The following is a 15,250-nucleotide window of genomic DNA, read 5'->3' on the forward strand; positions in this document are numbered from 1 at the left end:
TCAGTTTAACATTTTTTTTTTTTTTCATTTTTTAATTAAGGCATTAAGATAAATTTCCAAAACTTGAATTTTTCTATTCCTCTTTTTGTCAATTTAAGCATGGGCATGTACTTATGAGCACCACTGTATGTAACAATAGTTTGTTTTTTTCTTCTGGACACCGTAACAAGACCCCTTGACTCTCCCAACCCCTTTGTCAGGATCATATTTAAGGATTTCTCATCTGCTTTAATACAGTGAACAACTCTTTTCTGCACCGCCTCCAACAGCTGCAAGTGAACCCAACTGTGACACTCTGGATTAAGGAGTTTTTAAAGGACAGACCACATCATGTGAGGGTAAATGGGTTTTAGTCCACCAACACTATTTTAAACACCGGAGTGCCTCAGGGCTGTGTGCTGTCACCTGTTTTATTCTCCATCTATACAAATGAGATCACCTGCTGCAGCAACGGCTTCCAGCTATTTAAGTATCAGGATGACACGGACTTGGTGGCCAACCTCACTGATGATGACTACCTGTCCACTAACAAAAAGTATGTCAACACAACGGCACTGAGTTGGATAATGACAAGGAATGGGAGCTGGGAACTTCATGGAGACATCTAAAGTTAATGTTAGCTGCCCTACAGCTGTCAGAGTTAGCTTCAACTTCATATATATTACCTTCAAACAGCTGGATTCTCACTAACGTGACAATCTGCAAGAAACGGGTTGCTTTTAAATCACTACAATGGTTGTGACAGCACTGTTTGGCTTAGTTGCCAATGCCGTTAGCATCGTGGCTAACACTATTGTTACTTAGTTTGTGAAAAATCGTTTAGGCTGTGCTTTCTAACATGATGTCATTGTTGTAATTGAGAAACGTTCGACATACTTTACAACAGAGCTACTTCAATACACTTATGATGATGTTTCATTACAAAGTTCTCTGTTGATGTGTTTGTTGCTGTCTACCATGGCGTAGATCCCCTTTAAGGCCAGGCTCTCTCTAGTAGACAGAACAGGCTGCATGTGAGCATCACATTTGAAGTGTGTGTGTGTGTGTGTGTGTGTGTGTGTGTGTGTGTGTGTGTGTGTGTGTGTGTGTGTGTGTGTGTGTGTGTGTGTGTGTGTGTGTGTGTGTCCACTCCACATTTAATAAGCACACAAACACCAAGTGTTTATGCTTATATTGGGTTTCTCTCACACACACACAACTGACAGGCATGCGTACCTTGTGGTATAACAGCAGCTATAAAACTGAAGGCTTGCAATCACATATGATGGGATACAAAATTATCATAATGGTGCATATTCACAGTGAGCATAGGCTTATTATCATCATCCATTCAGAAGACACAGACATGACATGCAACAAACATTAAAAAGAAACACATACAGAGAAAAACAAAAGAAACCACAATACTGCCATTATATTAGTTTGTCTGTCAAGAAAATAGGATTTTTTTTGATGTTGTATAGGCTACATTACGCACTCAAAATAAAATGACTGAGCCTCAGGTACTTTAACTCTCTTAGTGGAAAGCATTACCCTCCCAGGAGGCCTAATTAAAAGTCCCACATCTTCCCAAACAACACTTCCTGCCTTCAGGTCATTACTATTCGGATAATTAAACAGGAGCAAAAAGCTAACACACCGAGCCCGGCTGAATGTTACTGTACTCTGTACTCTGTCCGTTTCTGGTGGTTGGTTAACTGAGATGTTCTGATAAGCTTTAATAACGGGCCAGATGGGTAGCGCACTGACATGACTCCATAAGACAACTGGGATTATTCCATATTTTAATTCTGATATTTTGTCATTACATCCTGAATCTGCCAGGCTCTCTATCATGTAGATGTAGTAGATGTACAATGTCTTCCTCTGATGTGGAAGTACCACTGTAAGTAGGTAGTAGGCTATAGTCTACAGTGGAGTTGCATATCAAGTGGTTTGGGGTCCTTCTGTAAGTAATTTTGGGGGACAATGGTTCTGGAGAAAGCCATACACAGTGATACCACAGGCCCGATTTAAACAGGCGTTTTGTGGCTTGGTGGGAGCTGCCTAAAATCTGATCATCTGTCTCAAATGACGTCCCTTAAATCATTGACGGTGGCAGCTGAAGACCTCAAGTTTAAAAACGAAAAAATAAATAAATCACCAGACCAGCTTGTTCACTCTGCTTGAGGCTAGCGGCTAATAGCATAACACACTTGAATCTCCAACTGAATGGTCAGTAGTCGAGTTGCATCGTGGAGGATGTAGGCACAAAGAAGTGGAACGCTAGGCATAAAAATAGACAATATTTCTAATTTTGCCGCATCAATTTAGAATTTTTTTTAAAACAACCAAACTGTCCACACATTTTCATTCAAATATTGCAAAATCTTGATAAGATGTCAGATCAGTAAAAAAAAGCATAGATAAACAAAAATACTGAACTCTCGCATAATCAAAATTAAACTGTTTGGCAGAATGTTTTTTGTTTTTTTTCACGTTAGACTTACTGTAAGCCATATAACAAGACGCTTGATTGAGAAACTAGGTTTTTAGGGCCTGCACAGCATATAATATTATTTGCATACATTATGACATAGGCCTACAGTATGAGTGGCTCCCGGAGAAAAATCCCTGATGTTGTGGGTGCCACACTCCCTATTTTACATTGAAGGATAGGTGAAACTGTTCTTGCAAGAACATGACCATTTGAACATGTTACAATAAAATACCAGAGAGCAGAGGGAGACACAAGCAGCACTACTTTGTTACTTTTTAAAACCTCGGGGCTTTGGTTACAGTTAGGGCTGCAGGATATGAGCAACGTATGCGATATGCAATAACGATACCGATATTACTAACAATAAATAAATCTGATAATAAAGTACTCTGTTCTGCTGCTTACTGCTCAAATAAAACATTGGTTGAATGTAAAACAAAGGAAATCATTTCCAACTTTCTTTTGAACAATTTGAACTTTGAATTGAATTTAAAAGACCCCACAAAAAGGTGACAGTTACATTTTAGGGTGAAGTTTTCTTCTGATATTTTCTTGGTGATATAATGTCGTAGCCTTTTGCAACATGTATATTGCGATGAGATAGATAGATCTATATATATACATATATATATATATATATATATATATATAGAGAGAGAGAGAGAGAGAGAGATCTATCTATCTATCTATCTATCTATCTATCTATCTATCTATCTATCTATCTATCTCTCTCTTGACATTTGCTTAACCTTTGCGGAACTCAGACAATTAGTCCCTTCCTTTTTCCTAGTTTCCTTTTTTTTTTCTTCATTGCCACTCAATTTAGGATACACTAACATTTCCATCCAATCTTCTACAACTGTGACTCCCAAACCTGGGGGGGGGGGTTCAATGGGTCCCAAGATATACACGTACAGTTGTATATCTTGGGACCCAACAAAATCTTGTTATGGAAATTTCTATTTTGTCTGTTTTTTTCCTAGTGAATACGGGATACTTTAACCTCTCACAACCCATTATCACACGAAGGCCATACCCTGTGATGACATTGCTGACTTTTAAAGAGTCCCACAAGCCAAAAAGGTTGAAACCCTTACTCCTATGACAATATTTGTGTGCAACTGTTTTCAATGAGTTGATTTTCGCCTGGAAACACTGACTTCTGACACAACATTGTATGTGCTTTTTTCCTAAAATCAGGGTTTGATTTCCCCTAAATTATCCAATTGCCTGACCTATCACAGAGGAGTGAGATGAAGTGGCAACAACAACAACAACAACAACAACAACCACTACCTACCAGCGGATCCTCCTGTGCTGATCCAGTCCGGGTTGACGATGCTGGCGATGGCAAAGATGTCTGCTGCGAGGAAGAGGCATCCTGATATCACGGTGAGTTTATCCATGTCGGTGGAAACAGGTGGAGGTCAGTGTTTTTGTGTCTCGCCTAAAGACAGGCGCGACATTAAGAAGTCAGTGACCTAAAGCCGGCCAGCGTTAGGGAACTTGCGATGAAGGGGTCTGCTTGATCCACGTTTGGTCCACACATTGCGTTTGTTCCCCGGCGGTGGGACAAGCAAGCTGTTCCCTCAGATTATCCCCATTTTTATTTAGTCCTCCAACATCCGCGCCTGCCCCGACCTGCTGGCCCTTCTCCAGCCCGGGAGGAGAGGCTCGCCGCCCGGACTCATGGATCCCTTTTAGCTCCGGATGCTCGAACACATTCCGGTGATATTTGCAGAAAAGCGGCGTTGAAAATTTGCTTTTAAACGCTGATTAAAGCTCCAGCTGCGAAACCGAATTCATGCATGCAGTCGACTTATTTCCTGTGTGCATTGAGCCCTTTGAGCTCTCTCTCTCTCCGTATGAAAGCTGCTGCTCTCCTCTGGACGCACGCAGACGGGAAACGCCGCCCATGCTCACAATCCAAAGCGCGTTTCTGCAGCTTCAGATCTCCACACCCAAATGCTGAATACCGTCAGCTATCCTCTTTTAAAAAATAAAATAAAAAATAAAAAGCTTCACAAGTGTTTTTTTAGTTTTTTTTTTTTTTTAGTTTTTTGCAAGACGGTGCTGTCCTGTCTCAGCAATGAGAACTAAATTCCAGGCAGCTCGCGTCTCCATTGGTCAACTATCGCGAGACAATCTGTAAATCGCCCCTGGTACTTTTTGCATCATCATGAATTACGGCTTGATCAGTGTTGGGAATAACGCGTTACAAAAGTAACGCAATTACAGTAATGTATTTCTTTTTGCTGTAAAGGAATACTTTAAAGCATTACTAATTTAAAATGTTATCAGCTGTGGAGAGTAACTATCTAAGGCTATAGTGGAATGACGACCCAAAGCGCTTGTCCTTTACTGTGACCATTTACTGTTCAACATATTGCACTTTAATCCAACTGTAAGGTAGTTTTAATTGAGTATTTTTTATTTTCTCCTACTTGCCTATTGAACGTTTTACTTATCTATTTGTATAGCTTTAGTTAGTTACTTTACTTTCATATTTACTATACAAATTATTATGAACAATCTATGATTGGATAAAGAGGAGACTTTATTGATCCGGTGGTGAAATTCACATGCTAGCTGCCAAGTCACACTTCTGTTATTTTGGTGAAAGTAACTCAAAAGTAATGCAGAGACTGTAATATAACTAATTACTCTCAAATGACAGTAACTAGTAATCTATAATATATTACATTTTGGAAGTAACTTGCCCAACACTGGCCGGGATGGTCATTTAAATGAGTCCCTAAAAGCATCTCTGAGCACAGTCAAATCTGCAAAGTAGCAGCTTTCTTTTCTCAGAGCTAATACTCTAACGTTGCACCATGAAACCTCAAGATCCATTTTCCTGTTCTAGGTGCAGAGGTTTAAAGTTTTCATGATTCGGAGCACTTCATGGACTTCTAATCCATGCTGACTTGACAGTTGATTCTTATTTTGTTCGGTCAAAAGCTCCAGAGCAAGCGACTAAGTAAATCTCGAGTTAGGATTGTTTTTGTGCTTGTTTTCAATGTCAGGAATGAACTGTCCAGCTAAAACTCAATACTGTTATTGTATTCAAGACCTGAAACAACACAACACATAAAACTCTATAAGGTAGATAGGAATTTATTCAGTATTTTACATCAGCTATACAGTTCATGTGGACAGATGAGTGCAGCACGACATTGTGATGCGCCAGAGCAGCATCACCTAAAATAGACTGTTACAACACCTATAAATACCCAGTGGTGTTATATCCCTCAGAACAACAGCACTGATGACCTCTGTCTTGTTTTGTTTTCGTCAACGTAGAGGAAACAAATTCTGCTTTGCCTTTAGAGTTAGGTACAGTATGAGGTGATGAAGAAGACTTTAGATCTCATCCACAAAGGGCGTTTTGATGAGGTTTCCGCTGGATGCCATAGTCTTCTTGCCAGTCACAAATTTCTTGGCAGCCTGCAAATATAGAGCAAGAAAGTTAACAGCACTATTAATAACTATGACAATTTATTTTTGAGACCATAAATGAAAGACTCAGCATAACTTAAAATTGTTAACTGAAGTAAATTCTGTAATATGTCTTACATTGGCGACATCAGTCAAGGAGACGTTGTCAATGTTTTTGGAGACTTGCTCAGGGGTGCAGTAGGATCCCTCGACCAGAGCCTGGGTGCCCATGGCCTCCAGCAAACCCTCTGAAGTCTCCAGAGACATCAGGAACTGCCCCTTTAGCTGGGCCCTGCACAGAAAACAGACAAGCTCTTTACAAAATACAATAGTGCAAACTAGGAGCAAGACTTTTAACTTGATGCATTTCCTTCTGATTGTTGAGTATGAGGGGGGAGGAGATGTTGTGATAAGGCCAGTTTATATCAGTTTTTGTTTTCTCAGCAGTCACATTAAATTATGTTATTTAAAGGAATAGTGTCTGGCTTATTACAAAGAGTAATGTGCAGTAATCTTTTTTGTCATCTTTGGAGAGATCTAGGCTAGCAGTTTCCCTCTGTTTCCAGTCTTTTAGCTTCTTGCTGCTGGCTCCAGTTACACATTAAAAAGGTACAGATACGAGATTTTCAATCTTCTTATCCAACTGTGTGCAAGAAAGCACATGAGTGAATTTTCCCCAAAATGTTGACCTATTCCTTTAACTGTGTATTGAAATATACTTCATGATTTCTCACATTTTCAGTCAAATGTTACAGAGATAGTAACACCAAATGACTTTAAAAGTATCAATCATTTTTTCTTTTACCATTAAGCCCATTTTGATGCCTATTGTAAACTAGAATGGAATTATAAAATTTAAATCTTTTTAAATAGACATATTACAGCAGTGTCCCTGTATGTCTTACTTGGCCTGAGTGAGGTCAGCAGCTGTGACTCCCCCATCAGCCACAGCCTTCACCTCAGCAAGAGCGGCCCTAATCACCTAGAGAGACAGAGGGGTGGCAGATATTATATCAAGACGTCTTGTTTCAGTTATTTATTTTTATACAACAAAGACTGCAGCTACTTGGTTGAACAGACTCTTGTTATGACTTTGGGATACTCACATCACCGGCAACTGCAGCCTGGGAAATGGTGTAGACCCCAAAGAGACCAGAGTCAGAGTAGCTCGAGTTGAAAGCACTGACCTGCTCAGAGAAAAAAGTTTAAAAAAATTAAATTATGATTTAAGACAGTCAAGGTACCGTGGTATGAAACCTTTTAAAAGTTTATATTAGGAACTGACAACCGCTCACATCAAAGGGGTCGGCAGTTGCCTTGGCAACACCCTTGACCAGTTTGCTGGAGGCCCCTGAGCCCCTCTTGACGTGCAGACCAGCTCCCAGCAAATGCTGCAACACGCTGAAGGCCAGAGCCTCGCTGGTGCTTGCTGCCGCTGACTCGCTCACCACCGCTGAGTGGACCAGACTGCTGAGGCTGGGCAGGCGGATCTCACCTAGAGAGAGGAACTCAGGGCGTTACATTTCCTTGGAAGCAGAAAAACTCCCAATGGGGCAACACACTGGTTTGCAACCAACGTGCAGATTCGGCTTAGCTCACCTCCACGATACTGAGCCTTGGCCCCTGTGGTGCCTGTCCCACTGCGGATGTTGAGGAACTGCTCGCCAACTTGCTTTAGCACCGTGTGGTCCACACCTGAAGGGAAGGCAAACATACCTGTTATGATCATTTGGCCAATTAGTAAAGAAAACACTGGCTATGTTACTTTAATGTGCATTTCCATTAAAAGTGTCATATAAACACATCAGGTTCAAACCGTACTGCTGTCATTATGGGGATATTATGTTCAATGACCCTTACCAAGTCCAACAAGAGCCATTCTTGCACTTGTGAAATTGTTCTGGACAAACTGGTGCAGCTGGAGGAAAAAAAACAGATTGCAATGGGTCTATTAACAATACCATAAGTCTTAAAAGAATGAAGACTGGAATAATACTTACATGCCCAGACTGGATGTTGCCAACCATGTGGGTAGGACAGTACAGGGAGTTACAGAGAGCATTCTTGTAGGCAGCTTCATGCAGACCTTCGACCACGCCTGGGAAGAATAGAAAGAAGAAAGATAACAATACAGTATTCTAATGTTGAAGCTTTAAAGACCTTTGTGATGTCTTCTTAATTGACAAATTATATCTGCCTGTTTGGTGGAGACCACTTAGAAACTGAAAGTGATTTGGTACACCTTACTAAAACCTTAAATAACAGATTTCTGTGGAAATTACCAGACTACATGACAGAATTAGATAAAACAACTTCTTCATAAACTCTATATTGGAAGCTCCTTCATGTTTGTAGTAGCTTATAGCCAGGAGAAAGTTAAGGATTGCCGCTTCAATTGTGGCAGTACATACAAAAACAACTAGCCTTGTGAAACACCATTTTCTGATTAGCTTAACCCAAAAAGTGTAACAGAAAAAAAAAAATCACAAGATTTTGTGACACCTACTGCTTGGTAAGACCATGTACTGTAACATGCAAGTGGGAACAGAAAGCAAGTAGTTCTATGATCAACTAATGTGGACATATAGAGCTAGAAGAAATTGTCCGTGTCCATTGCGAGGGAAATAGAGGCCCACCTATTTGAGCGCTCTGTGCAGCCTGGGCCTTGTCCATCTTCACTCTGGGCGTGAGGTCTGACACCTCCCATGGCCGGAACTCTGGGGCTGTTGTCACGTTGATCAAATACTCCATCACTGTGTCACTACATACAAATAATGAAGAGGGAGTGAAACGTGGTAGATATGAAGCGCGGAATCAGTGCCATCACCCTGCGTAACATAACCACTCCTGCAGAATAATCAGCCTCTTCAGTGAATATCCCTATGTACCAAACAGTCACTGTTTCTTGTCTAAAAAAAAAAATATCCTCAAAACATGTCTCCTGGGACAGTTCATTTTTGACTCGTGTAGCATCAATCCCAACACGGATATTATTCAAAGACTCACATGTCATCTCTCAAGCAGTCAACGGTGTAGATCATGTTCTCTCTGGATGAAGTCACACTGCAAAGACCCATGCAGATATCGAGATAAGAATACTTATCAATGCAAAAACTTACATTCAGTGGTTTGTTGTGGCCTTTCGTGGAAGTTACTGACCTCAGGCTGCCTCCCACTGCCTCGACACCACGGCATATCTTGAAAGATGAAGCTCCTTTGGTTGTCTGGAAAAGCAGAACATGCAAGTTAACACCAAGCTGAGACAAAAGGCAAATATTAGTTCTCGAAAATAAACATTGGGTACATTCTGGCTCTTGTGTTTTTATAGCTATACGAATAATACTGTGTTAAAACCGGGGGCAAAAGGACAATCACATGATTACTAAATCATCAACGGTTCTTTGTAACTGTAGAAACTGTGCCGTATCATACCAGGTTGGAGGCCAGCCGGAGGAGGTGGGTGACCCCCTGGTTGGCAGGGGTCTCATAGCGACAGCCGGCCTTGACAAACACACCGATCTTGGAGGCTGGGGAATAGTTCTCCAAGGAGGCGATCACCAGTCCACTGGGCAGTCTGGTCACCTGGACAGAAAGACGCATATAGAGATGTCCTTTAGTTTCATCATTTCCATCAAGAATAGAAAAAAATGGAGATAAAACACGTCAGCAAATACACACTTTGAAGGGTCATCTAAGATCATTAAGACACTTAGATGATTTGATATTTTACACTTAACATGATTAGGGACAAACCACTAAAGAATAAAATATTGGCAACATATGGCTTTATTTATTTTAATTGTTTTTTTGTTTTGTTTTTTTTACAGGCAAACCAACACATCTCTTCATTCTCAGACCCAAAACCACACTGTCTGGACCCAGCCAACCTGTCCTCATCACTGCCCCAACATACATGGATATCCTTTAAGGAGTGTGCACCCCCTGGAGAGAGCCTGAGGCCAGCAAGGGGCTGGGCGAGGGACTGGCCTGTTCTGGCAGCCACATGGAACCGTCTCTGTGGAGAAGACAGCAACAGAAATCAACAAACACTGACCTGCACATCCTGCGGCTGAAACTTAACGTGTTCGGCGGCCCCAGCGAACTCCACCTTACGAGCAGCCTGGGCCGCGTAAAGCCTCGTCTGGGAAAATAGAGAACATGGGAAGGCTAGACATTATAATGAATGTGTTGCTGGCTTGCTGACTGATGCAAGGGCAGTTTGAGGAGGCAAATCAGATGCATGTAAAAGATAGTGAAATGTGGCCAGGCTAGCTCAGTCAGCGCACATATATAGGAGGTGTACTTGTCGATGCAGCGGCCGCATGTTTGACTCCAACCTGCGGCCCTTTGCTGCATGTCATTCACCCCTCTCTCTCCTCTTTCATGTCTTTCTGTCCAGTGAAAATAAAGGCCTAAAAATACCCAACAAAAAGAAAGATTGTGAAATGATGGGATCAGGTATATTTTCATGTTTAATATTCTCATACACAACATACTTTCACCAAAAAATAATGGTATTTAGTTTTGTATATGCTTACTGAATTAGTACATAGTGTAGCTGCATTGGTGCTGTTGAAATACTGTATGTCTTCTAGTTCTAATTCTTCATTTGGTTACAACTCTTACAGCAGATCATACATAGTGCAGATATTCTAGTAACTGCCCCCTGAGTAGATGACAAAATTATCTCAACATAAAGTCTATTAAGCATTCTTCTGGAACTTTCGCGTAATCTTCAGCTGATAAGAGTTTTTGCATTCCAAGTCAACTTGGATGAGAAGTCTATTCAGAAGCATCTATAATTCCATGACAACTAGGCAAATTCCATCTGCTGGTGAAGATCGTGATTTATGAAAGCTCAACAGCTACTAAATTGGATGGACATTTTCTCTAAAGCTTAGCCAATGATAACAGATTTGATAGCACATGTAAACACAGAAGTCTAAAATGGTACTGACGTTGAATATTTTGGATAACTGAACATACTTAAAATAGAAATGTAGCTAAGGTAAAGCGAGCCGCACACGCTTCAGCTAACGTCAACATTAGTTGTGGTAAGGATGCTAAGTCTATAAGCTAACGTTAGCGCTCACCTATTTCTCAGTTGAGTAAATTGGGTTTTAAAGTAAGTTTAAATGTATATCGACCGTCCTTATAATACATCAATGCGGACGACCTGACATGTCTGGTGTTTTTTATGTAACGTTATCAGTGGAGTTATCGTAACGTTAGCTAGTGCTGGTCCGTCTGCTCTTCATCACACCTTGTCCGGACACGAGCCTGAATTTTTACATCGTCCGACAAACAGACGGCTAATGCGTGGACAGCTGTCTCGACACACAAACATACAGGGTCGTTAGCTGAGTCCTTACCGATAACTGACTAATTCCCCGAATCCCCTTCATCTCCCCTCTCTCCTTCAGTCAGGGCGATTTAGCAATATGGCTGGCTTGAAAGTGCCCTACCCAGAATGCCCAGCGCCTTCCGCAAAATATACCGCTGAGCTATTAAGCGTGCGCCCACTCTCGGCACGGAGGTGAATAGCATGGGACAGTAAACGTTGATCAAACAATTCAATAATGATATGAATATTTCTACAGTACACAGTCGGAAACTGTGCCGCTTTTGTCTTGGCATCATGCAAAGACTTTGTAGCAAGATGTTTCCATTATATTGGGGAAATACAATGAAAAAAATATATATATTTATAAATAAATAAAGAAGATTGAACAGCATTGGAATATCACTGTTTAATGACACACACAAAAGCAAATATCAAAAAGTACTTGGAGTAAATATATCAGAAAACAAAATACATATTGTACAAATATTCAAAAAGAGTAATTAGTAAAATATTGAGTAACAATTAATTACATGGGCCCAAAATGATGTTGAATACAGAAGAATACGGTAAACGGTACAGTTTGTAGTAAAGTGAAATACACACTGAAATTATAAAATAAGCTACTTCTAATGGTCATTATTTTAGACAGAGCTTGAAATTTGATCGCATTATCAATTTAAATAAGCACCTTTAATAACTTTCTTTAACAACTAAAAGAAAGCATTTCCTGTCGTTTTTAGGTGGTGTAGCCAGTGCGCATGTGCGGTACTCCACACGTGTAGTCAACGTTTGGACTGGTTGTATGCAACAGAGCTGACTGAGTTCGTAGCTACCCTAAAAATACTACTTATAGAAAACATATCTCGCGTTTTGTTGCCCTTTCTAACCCAAGTGGAAGAAAATACTCCTCAGTGAAGCATTTCGCCGAGAGGGCAGGATACAAGAACAAAACAATTCACAATGGTGAGTGTTGTGTTCCGGACCGACTAACAAGCTAACCGGCTAGCTAACGTACGCTAGCTAAAGTAACTCAAGTTAGGCTGCAGAGCGAAATATTCTTAACTCATAACATCCTCGTTTTTGTTCACTTGATACTGCTTTACCGTGGTTAATGGGGTTTTATTTTGTTTTATGTACCATGGGCAGACTGAAGCACAAGTGAACCCAAAGGCCTACCCGCTGGCCGACGCCACGCTATCCAAGACCATCCTGGACCTGGTGCAGCAAGCCTCGAACTACAAGCAGCTCAGGAAGGGGGCTAACGAAGGTAAGCAATACTGAGATGTGGAACTTAAACAGCTGGGTTATCTTAAGAGTCTCAAATTTGTAACGTTAGTTAAAGTTAACGTACCTTTTTATATTCTTTTAAAGATCCTGACCTGGGAAAGTAACTTTACTGTAGGTCTTTAACATATAAAGTATTAATGTAAGCTACAGCTGCAAGGATCAATAAAACCCTTGGTTGATCGAAAGGAAATCTTACTACCAACTTCTATGATTTGATCCATTTTTTTAGTCAATTTTAAGCGTAAAAGGTCAAATATTTGCTGGTGCAGGTTCTAAATGGAGGATATGTCTCTTTTTTTTTCAGTAATGTGATGTAACAGATGAAATGTTTTTTGGGGTTTTGAGCTGTTGGTTGAATAAAGCTAGCAGTTTAAGGATCTTAAGCTCTGGGAAGCTATGATGGCCATGGCCATGGCCATTTTGCACTATTAAAGACAAAATGTTTTATAGACTTAACCAATAATCAATAGAAAAGTCTCAGAATCAGTTCTAAAACCAGCAGGTAATTGCGTTGCGCTAACTGGGATCTCTTTGTTCCCCAGCCACTAAAACCCTGAACAGAGGCATCTCTGAGTTTATCGTGATGGCGGCTGATGCTGAACCACTGGAGATCATCCTGCATCTGCCGCTGCTTTGTGAGGACAAGAACGTCCCGTACGTGTTTGTGCGCTCCAAGCAGGCCCTGGGCCGGGCCTGTGGGGTGTCGCGCCCCGTCATCGCTACCTCAGTCACCATAAAGGAGGGGTCTCAGCTTAAACCGCAGATTCAGTCTGTTCAATTGGCTATTGAGAGACTGCTCGTCTGATTTTTGTTGCCCTGTTATGACAAAGTCTTCTTGAAAATGGAGGAAGACGTATTCATGTTCCATATTTCTGTTTGATAAAAAACAGTTGTTATGCATCGCATTTTTTTTTTTTTTTTTTTTTTTTAACTTAGGACAGTGTTCACTTCAGTGTATCAGTTTGCCGAGGCATTGTCTGATTCATGATTAAATCATTTTTTTATGAAAAAATGTTTAGTTCTGTTCAATGTTTCACGTTTTCATTCAAATTGTGTAGTTAACCTCTAACATTATCAGAAGCGTCCAGAGTCATTTGTAATAATGGAATTTATCAATTTGTGGATGATTATATATTTCGGCCTAAGGTAGGTTGGATGTGCAACTAACAAACTGATACCGAACATTTATGTATTCTGTAAAGAGATGCAGGTCCTTAGGTAAAATGTTGCAGTGTCACATTGCTTACCTGTCTTCATCAGTTATTCATATATTACTGAAAAAATAATGCTAGTTACCCTTTTATATCAAAATTGTTGGATAAAGTTTTGGGACCACATTTATGTGAAAATACTTTATACTCTTGACCAGCTATTATATCAAAATGCTACATCATTAATAACAGCATATGTCTACATCAGTGATGGTGGGGAAATACTTTGATCTTCTCACTAAAGTTCCAATGCAACAATAGAAAAATGTTCTTTATGTCAAATCTCACTCAAGCAAATGAATGGAATATTTTCAGTAAGATGTACTTGCATGAATGATGTGCAAAGGGAAAAATGTTTATACCAGACAGATTGCTAATACTGATGCAACAATGCGTAACCAGCATTTAGCTGTTATGTTAGACCTGCTGAGTAAATTATAACTACTTTATAAACAGGCAGATCAAGCCAAGCTTGGGTTTGAACCGACCCCAGCCAGACTTTACAAATACATCTTGGGGGTTGTGAGGTGATCATGGGGTATGAAATCGTTTCATAATAGAGACATATTTCATATTGCTTGTTACTACTCAGACATCTGGAAGTAGATAATGGACACGGGCCAAGTTTATTTGTAAGGGGCCAAAAGCAAAACTGTTGGTAATCTGGTTTAACGTCTGTGCTGTGTATGAACATGTTTTGGAAAAATCTATAATAGAAAAGTGCATTTCCCAGTACATCTTGATTTAGTCTATGTATGACAAAAGGGGCAATTCTTTTAACCAAGCGGATTGCTTTTAATTAGTTTTAGTTTCCGATGCGCAGGAGCCTCGCTGCGGCTCTTGAACGCAACACGGATACAAAGTCAGCGGGGTGAACTTTGGACCAACTCGCGCCGCTCCGGGAGCCTGACGTCATCATAACCAGGTTGTAGTCAGAACTCCCCGACCTCAAATGTTGGCGGGGCCAAGTTAGACTGGCATCCAGGCTACCTCTCCGAGGCAGGACAGCAGAGAATCGGGAACAACATGGCCGGGCCTCCTGTCGTTCTTTGGCAGCAGGAAGTAGAGGGCCTGTTGCATTACAGAGAGCTGGTCCCCCGTCTGGAGGAAGCTTTGGGTAAGTTCTCCAGACGAGACAGCTCAGAGGTGATCCAGCCTGTTCGCACCACGCTGACCCTGCAGAAACACCACGGGTAGGCCTGCACTGTACTTCCTGTGTAGTCATAACTAGTGAAACGTTAACAAGCTGTAGCTATTGCTGGCTGACACTCCTCCACCTTTACAGCTTCCTGGGACTGATGCCTACATACATGGAGAACGACGGGGTCCTGTCCACGAAGTTTGTGTGCTTCTACAAAAGGGAGGATGGTTCCTCTCTGCCAGCTGTGCAGGCCACAGTGGTGCTGCTGGACCCAGAGTACGGGAATGTAAAGGCTGTGAGTAAAACTAATGCATAGTGAGTAAGTAAGTAAAAGTTTATTTATATAGCAC

The 15,250-nt window shown here is 40.9% G+C and overlaps 4 protein-coding genes across 6 annotated transcripts in view; 2 read left to right on the forward strand and 2 right to left on the reverse strand.

The window, feature by feature from the left end:
• LOC116670943 (uncharacterized protein C16orf52 homolog B) overlaps positions 1-4,491 on the reverse strand; it is an 8,951-nt gene extending 4,460 nt beyond the window's left edge. Inside the window, exon 1 of the mRNA XM_032501669.1 lies at positions 3,780-4,491. Coding sequence (XP_032357560.1) covers positions 3,780-3,885 — 106 coding nt within the window. The 5' untranslated portion in view covers positions 3,886-4,491. The remainder of the gene's footprint in view (positions 1-3,779) is intronic.
• A 1,085-nt stretch (positions 4,492-5,576) lies between these two features.
• Positions 5,577-11,446, reverse strand: uqcrc2b (ubiquinol-cytochrome c reductase core protein 2b). 2 transcript variants are annotated; one of them, XM_032501663.1, is made up of 14 exons: positions 11,290-11,446; positions 9,831-9,932; positions 9,350-9,499; positions 9,077-9,141; positions 8,924-8,980; positions 8,554-8,678; positions 7,918-8,015; positions 7,778-7,835; positions 7,517-7,612; positions 7,213-7,412; positions 7,024-7,104; positions 6,823-6,899; positions 6,056-6,209; positions 5,577-5,926 (listed from the first exon to the last, which is right to left on the reverse strand). In XM_032501663.1, exons 1-14 carry the CDS (start codon positions 11,320-11,322, stop codon positions 5,843-5,845), a joined length of 1,380 nt encoding a protein of 459 aa, XP_032357554.1. In that variant the 5' UTR covers positions 11,323-11,446; the 3' UTR covers positions 5,577-5,842. The 2 variants fall into 2 exon arrangements, with proteins under 2 accessions (XP_032357554.1, XP_032357555.1); XM_032501664.1 differs by lacking the exon at positions 9,831-9,932 and adding an exon at positions 9,972-10,058 and having other exon boundaries at positions 11,290-11,444.
• A 515-nt stretch (positions 11,447-11,961) lies between these two features.
• Positions 11,962-13,453, forward strand: LOC116670944 (NHP2-like protein 1). The gene is made up of 3 exons (XM_032501670.1): positions 11,962-12,224; positions 12,408-12,528; positions 13,091-13,453. Exons 1-3 carry the CDS (start codon positions 12,222-12,224, stop codon positions 13,351-13,353), a joined length of 387 nt encoding a protein of 128 aa, XP_032357561.1. The 5' UTR covers positions 11,962-12,221; the 3' UTR covers positions 13,354-13,453.
• A 1,115-nt stretch (positions 13,454-14,568) lies between these two features.
• Positions 14,569-15,250, forward strand: part of crym (crystallin, mu) — a 7,807-nt gene continuing 7,125 nt past the window's right edge. Inside the window, exons 1-2 of one of the 2 annotated variants that reach the window (XM_032501667.1) lie at positions 14,569-14,952; positions 15,045-15,195. In XM_032501667.1, coding sequence (XP_032357558.1) covers positions 14,786-14,952; positions 15,045-15,195 — 318 coding nt within the window. In that variant the 5' untranslated portion in view covers positions 14,569-14,785. The remainder of the gene's footprint in view (positions 14,953-15,044; positions 15,196-15,250) is intronic. The other variant, XM_032501666.1, reaches the window with a different exon arrangement.

This window comes from Etheostoma spectabile, chromosome 21 (assembly GCF_008692095.1).
Source record: "Etheostoma spectabile isolate EspeVRDwgs_2016 chromosome 21, UIUC_Espe_1.0, whole genome shotgun sequence".
Classification (NCBI taxonomy): domain Eukaryota; kingdom Metazoa; phylum Chordata; class Actinopteri; order Perciformes; family Percidae; genus Etheostoma; species Etheostoma spectabile.

What these genes read in the sequence shown, in the direction of transcription:
- uqcrc2b (XM_032501663.1), bottom strand. Translation starts at nt 11,322, where the DNA reads ATGAAGGGGATTCGGGGAATTAGTCAGTTATCG. An exon ending in ACTCCTTAAAGGATATCCAT is followed by an intron (nt 9,500 to 9,830) that starts GTATGTTGGGGC and finishes CTTTCTGTCCAG; the next exon opens with GTGACCAGACTGCCCAGTGG. An exon ending in GCAGTGGGAGGCAGCCTGAG is followed by an intron (nt 8,981 to 9,076) that starts GTCAGTAACTTC and finishes GGGTCTTTGCAG; the next exon opens with TGTGACTTCATCCAGAGAGA.
- LOC116670944 (XM_032501670.1), top strand. An exon ending in CAGGAAGGGGGCTAACGAAG is followed by an intron (nt 12,529 to 13,090) that starts GTAAGCAATACT and finishes TTTGTTCCCCAG; the next exon opens with CCACTAAAACCCTGAACAGA.